This window comes from Penaeus chinensis, chromosome 3 (assembly GCF_019202785.1).
Source record: "Penaeus chinensis breed Huanghai No. 1 chromosome 3, ASM1920278v2, whole genome shotgun sequence".
In the NCBI taxonomy this organism is placed as follows: domain Eukaryota; kingdom Metazoa; phylum Arthropoda; class Malacostraca; order Decapoda; family Penaeidae; genus Penaeus; species Penaeus chinensis.
The window spans coordinates 21,899,899-21,907,398 of NC_061821.1; the positions used below are offsets into that span (position 1 = coordinate 21,899,899).

The window sequence follows — 7,500 nt, forward strand, 5'->3', positions numbered from 1 at the left end:
GAGAATAAAAACCGCTCTCTTAAGAAGCATAGTATGCCCCACTATGAATGATGTAATAAAGTTTAATTAATTTTGGAAATTACACGAAACATTAAAGCCACATTGATTGCAGAAAGAAATTAATGAGGGGGGGGGGGGCTGGAGGGAATTCAAGAAAGAATATTTCTTGAGGATCTGCTGCACGGATTTCACCTCGAGGGAAGAAAATAATCTCAAAAGAGACATTGAGAGTGGAGGGTTACGTCATAGATGCCTCCTCTGATAATTTTGAGTAATCCCCTGGGTTACTCCTTTATTCAGTCTATCCTAGTAACTGATTCACAGACCTGACTGACAAAGTGCCCTTTTACTGCTAAATGAGAACGAACTAGGACGAACGTGTAATAAAACAGGCGTGTCTAGAAATATTACACTCAAGCATTAAGAGCATTTGACTGTTTCGTCGGGCACACCTAAATCAACCGATACTGCACACTGTAGTACTCAATACTTTGATAATAGTGCGGAAAATACTCGATATACTTTAGAAGATAAATCAGGATTACTACATTTCATCTTAGTGTTATATTAGTTAATTATTGAAAAAATTTGTGTTATAAGGATTCATGCGTTACTTTCAATCCAAATATACATATATATATATATATACATTCACTGATGATCTAAAACCATATTTTGGTTTAAGAAATATAAAGAAGGAAAATTGTTTTCATTTGCTTGTGGAATGCCTAAAATCATTGCCAAGTTTGATGTACTGATAAATAGGTAGACAGACAGAGAAAGAAACAGTGAGAGAGAGGCAAACAGAGATAGAAGTGCGAAAGATTAACCAAGATATAATGTTTCCAGTACATGTCTGAGAAGGCCCAGGCATTGGCAGACATTAGCCTAGTACCTCAGCATTTGTTTTGTTCTATGCCCAGTCCACGGGTGAGTGCCGGAATAACGTTAAAGTCACATTGATGGCAGAAGGAAATTCTGAAAGAGGAAGGGGGGTGAAACCAGGGCTGGAGGGAATTCAAGAAAGAATATTTCTTGAGGATCTGCTGCATGGATTTCACCTCGAGAGAGGAAAATGATCTCAAAAGAGAAATTGAGAGTGGAGGATTACATCATAGATGCCTCCTCTATCCTAATGACCAATTCAGTGAACTGACTAACAAAGTACCGTTTTACTGCTAAATGAACGGGGACGAACGTGTGATGAAACAGGCGCGTCCAAAAATACTACACTCGGGTACTAAGCGCATAACCATTCGACTGTTTAGTTGGACACACTTGCATTGTGTTGACTGTGCCGACAGAAAGGTACTGTATCTTCAATAAACCTGTCATTTCACCGTGAGTAATGTATAAGTAACTGACTAAAACATGTAGGCAATTATTTTTTGTAATGTACTTGAAACAAACGATACTGCACACTGAAGTACGCAACATCAGTACTCAATTCTACGATAATAGGGCGGAATATAAATAATGCCAACTCAAATTTAAGAGACTAGCACATTTCTAATTCACTTATATGCCTGGGTTATATATAATGTTATAAATGAGTTTTACGTTGGTGCATTATCCATACTCTACAATATATCTACATTTTCTGATGACCTACAACCCTTCTTTTGATATGAGAAATATAAAGGGGGAAAATTTAGTAGTCGAATGTTTTCGTTCGTTTGTGTAATGTATAAAATAATTGCCATGCTTGGCGTGTAGATAAATAAATAGACAGAGAGAGAGAAAAAGACAGTGAGAAAGGAAGAGAGAAAAACGGAGGAGATAGAAGTATTAAAGATTAACCGAGATGTCATATCTCGGTTAATCTCTAATAAGTTTAATAAGTAAGTTTCCAGGACATGTCAGAGAAGGCCCAGATTACTACCAGCCGAGCGCCTCGCCTCCTCAGTGACAAAGGATCATTGTCTCTTCTCAAAGCCTCGCCCCCATTCCCTCGATCTCCTCGGCAGTACTGAGGCAAGGCATGTAGGAGTTCTATCATTTCCAACTAACATATCTGCAGTATCCTAATCTTCTTTGGGTCTGCCAAAAGTAATTGTTACAGAAGCATCACCCTCTCTCACTCTCCCTTATACACCAGGCCTTACCACTACAGGTCACCCGAGTTGCACTTTTTTTCTGCCGCCTCAGTAATGCCTCATAAGTAAAAATTAAGTTAATATTTTGAAAATTGAAGCAAACAAATTAATTAAAATTATAAAATTATATAAATATTAGAGGGAGAGAAATTACCAGTTCTAGATAACTATTGATACTTAATTCCTTATATAACATTACAAATTATCATTATAGGTACACCAGGCCTTAACACTGCAGGCCACCAAAGTTGCACATAATTATTACCACAAACTGCAGCTGGCCCTCGCAGGTACAGGACATGCATTGTAAGGAAGTCATTATCTTTAGCTATCGTCTTCCTTTAATGAATGTTATTTTTGCATTTGTTCAAGATTTATTATCAGTTATTCCTGATAACTTGTATATTATTGCATTTGTATGGTTTACACCTCTGGTATACCTGGTGTTTATTTTCTTATATTCGGTAAAACGAATTTTATGGTTTACTAATACGAATCTATTAAATGCTAAATCTAACAGAGAGAGAGAGAGAGACAGAGTAATTCGTAATAATAATAATAATAAGAGAGAGCGAGATTGAGTGATATATGTGTGTGTGTGTGTGTGTGTGTGTGTGTGTGTGTGTGTGTGTGTGTGTGTGTGTGTGTGTGTGTGTGTGTGTGTGTGTGTGTGTGTGTAAATGAGTAGAGAGAGAGAGAGAGAGAGAGAGAGAGAGAGAGAGAGAGAGAGAGAGAGAGAGAGAGAGAGAGAGAGAGAGAGAGAGAGAGAGAGAGAGAGAGAGAGAGAGAGAGAGAGAGAGAGAGAGAGAGAGAGAGCGAGGCACAAAGTCGTTCGTTTTATCAATGCCAGTCACATCAGAAGGGTACGGGGTGAATTCATCTCAAAGATTTTAACGCGCATTTCTCTATTAAGAATACTGACGGAGAGGATGGTCCACCTGGTCTCTCTCCTCCCCCTCATCCCTTCCCTCCTCCCCCTCCTCCCTTCCCTCTCCCTCACCTTTCCCTCCCCCCCCCCCCCGTCACCTTTCCCTCCTCCCCCCTTCTCACTAATTCGGTGTCGTGTCTTACACTAAAGGAGGAAGATAAAGATGATGATAATGATGAAGAAGAAGGAGAAGAAATGATGGTGATGATGATGCTGATGATAATAAAGATGAATGTAAAAGAATTACAATGATAATGAAGACGAAGTTCTAACAATAACAATAAAGTATATTTCTAAATATTGTTTCTTGGGAAAATGAAATATTACCGTGTGGCTAGCAGCCAAAGAGGGAGTAATTATATAAAAAAAGGATGATGACGATGATAATAATAGTAATAATAATTATAATCATGATGATAATGATAATAATAATGATAATGATTATTTTTATAATTATTATTATTATTGTTATTATTATTATCATTATTACTATTATTATCATTACTATAATGAAATTGTAGTTGTAATAATAATGATAACAATAATTGTAATAATGATACTGATAATAATAATAATTATGATATTGATAATAATAACAGCAATAATGATAAAAATAATCATTATTATAGTAATTATAATGATTATCATAACGATAATGACTATAATAATGATAATAATAATAATAATGATAATAATAACAACAACAATGAAACAATAGTAATAACAGAACAATCATAACAGCAACAAGAAATCAATAGACGAATGAACAAGCAACGGATTTTAATGGTAAAAACAGCTACCCTTCAACACTGCCAATAGTTAATGCACGGCACCCAAATTCAGTGAAAACTCCTTCGGCAAATCCTTAAAGAATTCTTGGAAGCTGAGATCTTGAGGCAGAAGCATGATTTGTTTTATCTTTATTTTTGTTTTATGAATGCTGTTTTATGTTCTCAGATTGTTTTTTATATATTTTTTGCATTAATTTGTATATATATATATATATATATATATATATATATATATATATATATACATACATATGTATGTGTGTGTATATGTATATATATATATATATATATATATATATATATATATATATATATATGCACACACACACACACACACACACACACACACACACACACACACACACACACACACACACACACACACACACACACACACACGTGTATATATATATATATATATATATATATATATATATATATATGCATATATATACACACATATACATATATGTATATATGTATATGTATACATATATACATATATATAAATATACATATACATATATACACATATATATGTATATATATACATATATATATATATATACGTATACATATATACACATATATGGTGATGGACAGGAAACATAAGCTGATAGATATAACAGATAACTTACAGATAATAACTAAGAGGGAAATAACTAATATACAAGGTAGACAATCGATAGATAAAGTAGATAATTAATAGATAACGTAGTTAATTGATAAATAACGTAGATAATTAATACAAAAGTAAATAATTGATAAAGTAGATATATGAGATATAAAAATGATAATTGATAGCTAAAGTATAAGATGAATAAAATAAATAAAAAATAGAGAATTGCCAGATATAATCTGGCAGATAGATTGTCTTATCTGGCAGACAGCTAACAGATAGATAAGGAAAGATAGTGTAGCAGTCCCACATTGTTATAATGTAGTTGAAGAAGATAGTACTAATAGACAAGCAGAGTTGCATTAATAGACAAGTAGAATGTAATAGAAAACAAAAACAAATAAAGAATAAACAGAGCTGGCAAACAGACAGGAAATGCACAAAAAACTATAGATAGACTTGCAAAGTTAACATATTTACACATAATGAAACGCAGGTACTTTCTATACACCTATATTAAACAGGCTTCCACCATTCCAGCAAAAAGAATCTCGATGTAATGCTAGAGCCTAGATTTCGGGCTGAAATATCTTTGACCTCTTTAATAACCTTACCAATATTGGCATTTCGCTTAAATTTTGCAAAGTTATCAATTAGGTTGTAAATCTAAATATATTTTAAAATAATCATAAATACGAAGGTTAACATTGATTATTAAACTCTAAATTGAAGCCAAAGTTAGGGCTCAAGCATCGCATTCGTACCATTTCCCTTGTCCTTCCCCCTCCCCGGAACCATTATAAAAATCATGAAAATTATATTAATATTGATAATGACGTCATTATATCAACATTAAGCCCAATTATCATTTTTAGGCGTCATCTAAAGTTCCAGAAGTACTGCCCATATAAAATACTTTCCAGACCTGTCACTGTAAAAATAGATAAACAAACAAAAACAACAACAATAATAATAAAATAATGAAACAATACTAATGATAATACAAAATATTGTCATTATTTAATTATTTTTCGATCTTACCATTTCCAAATTGAGGACAGTGATAGAGCTGATGGTAACATTGGTGTTGGTCGCTGGCATTGTCTCCTTATCATAATCCTTTAACAGTTTCTTTCTTAATTCCTGTTCCGCTTCCGGATTTCCGATAACTGAGGAAGAAGGAGATGCGATGATAAGGTGTGTGAAAGAAAGAGAGAGTGGGGGGTTAGATAGATAGATAGAGAGGGAGAGAGAGAGAGAGAGAGAGAGAAGGGGGGGGGGAGGGAAACACACACGCACACACATATATATATGTATACACACACACACACAGACACACATATATATATATATATATATATATATATAGAGAGAGAGAGAGAGAGAGAGAGAGAAAGAGAGATGGAGAAAACAATGAAAAAAACAAAATATGACAGTTAGTTTCAAAACCTGCAATAAAAAGAGAGAAAAAAAAGTTTCATAATAATGATTCTTGATAGAACTGGTATCAATGAACATTAAGTTTGATTAGAGTTTAAATACTCTAACTTCTTTAATAAGTTACAACCATTTTTTCGACCTAGATTTTACACCGGATGATGTTTCTAATTGGACTCGAAACGTCGAAATTCATCGCACTTTCTTCCCTCTTAGTGTGACTGTTAACAATACACGCGCTGTATTTTTATTTTTTATTATTGTTATTATTATTATTATTATTTTTTTTTTTGCATATATTATTCTATGTTCCTTTCTTCGAATGATTTTTATTTTATCTTGCATTTCTGTTAAGCGTAAAAGGAAAATTTGATTGGGGCTAAAAAAGGAGAGAGAAGTAAGGAGGAGAAGGATGAAAAGGAAGGAGAGAAGTGAGAGAAGGAAGCGATGCCAAGTGCCATACAGAATTGATATATACATGCATTCAAACATAGATACATGAAGAAAGAAGAAGGAAAGAAAGGAAAGAATGTGTGGAGATAGACAAACAGACAGACAGACAAATGGGTATATATGGATATGTATAATACATATATATATATATATATATATATATATATATATATAGAGGGAGAGAGAGATAGTCCGATGGTTAGATAGATGAATAGAAAGATAGAGAGAGAGAGAGAGACACTGACAAAGGCAGATAGAGAAACACAAACACATATAGAGAAGGACACCTAGACAAACAGGAAGAGAAGGAGCGAAAGGCACAAGGAGACACATAGATCAAGAGCGAGAGAGAGAGAGGGGGGGGGGGGGGGGGGGGGGGGGGGAGGGGAGGGGAGGGAGATAAACCAAAAGCGAAAGAAAGAGAGAAAGAGTATAAAAGGTATATTGAGCCCTTTAAACATTGATTATGCAGGGGTAGACAAAGTGGTTCTTTATTACGGAAGAGTTCAGTGATAGTAACACACGAAACCTCCCCGCCGAGTGCGGGGAGGTCGGCGGGTCCGTCGACCAGCCCTGTGGGGTGAGAGAGAGAGAGCGAGAGAGAGAGAGAGAGAGAGAGAGAGAGAGAGAGAGAGAGAGAGAGAGAGAGAGAGAGAGAGAGAGAGAGAGAGAGAGAGAGAGAGAGCGAGAGAGAGAGAGAGAGAGAGAGAGAGAGAGTGAGAGAGAGAGAGAGAGAGAGAGAGAGAGAGAGAGAGAGAAAGATAGAGAGAGAAAAGTGAGAAACAAAAAAAGCGAGAGAAAGCAAAAGAGACAGGCAGACATACACAAAAGTGAGTTAGGAAGATATAGAGAGAAAGAAAATATAAGAGAGTGAGTGAGAGAGAGAGAGAGAGAGAGAGAGAGAGAGAGACAGAGAGAGAGAGAGAGAGAGAGCGAGAGCGAGTGAGTGAGAGAGAGAGCGAGAGCGAGTGAGTGAGAGAGAGAGAGAAAAAAAATAAGAGTGAGAAAAATAAAGAGAGAAATCGAGAGAGAGAGAAAGCGAGAGAAAACGAGAGAGCAAGAAACAGAGAAAGCAAGAGAAAGCAAAAGAGAGAGAGACAGACAGACAGACAGACAGGAGAAATCAATGAGAGAGGAGAAAGGGAGGCCTAGGGCAAGGTACTGCTGGGTACATAC

The 7,500-nt window shown here is 35.3% G+C and overlaps 1 protein-coding gene across 1 annotated transcript in view; it reads right to left on the reverse strand.

The window, feature by feature from the left end:
* The window catches only part of LOC125039660 (neuronal acetylcholine receptor subunit alpha-7-like), a 24,031-nt gene that overhangs the window by 9,493 nt on the left and 7,038 nt on the right, over positions 1-7,500 (reverse strand). The window contains exon 3 of the mRNA XM_047633843.1: positions 5,476-5,603. Within this exon, the coding sequence (XP_047489799.1) occupies positions 5,476-5,603 (128 nt within the window). The remainder of the gene's footprint in view (positions 1-5,475; positions 5,604-7,500) is intronic.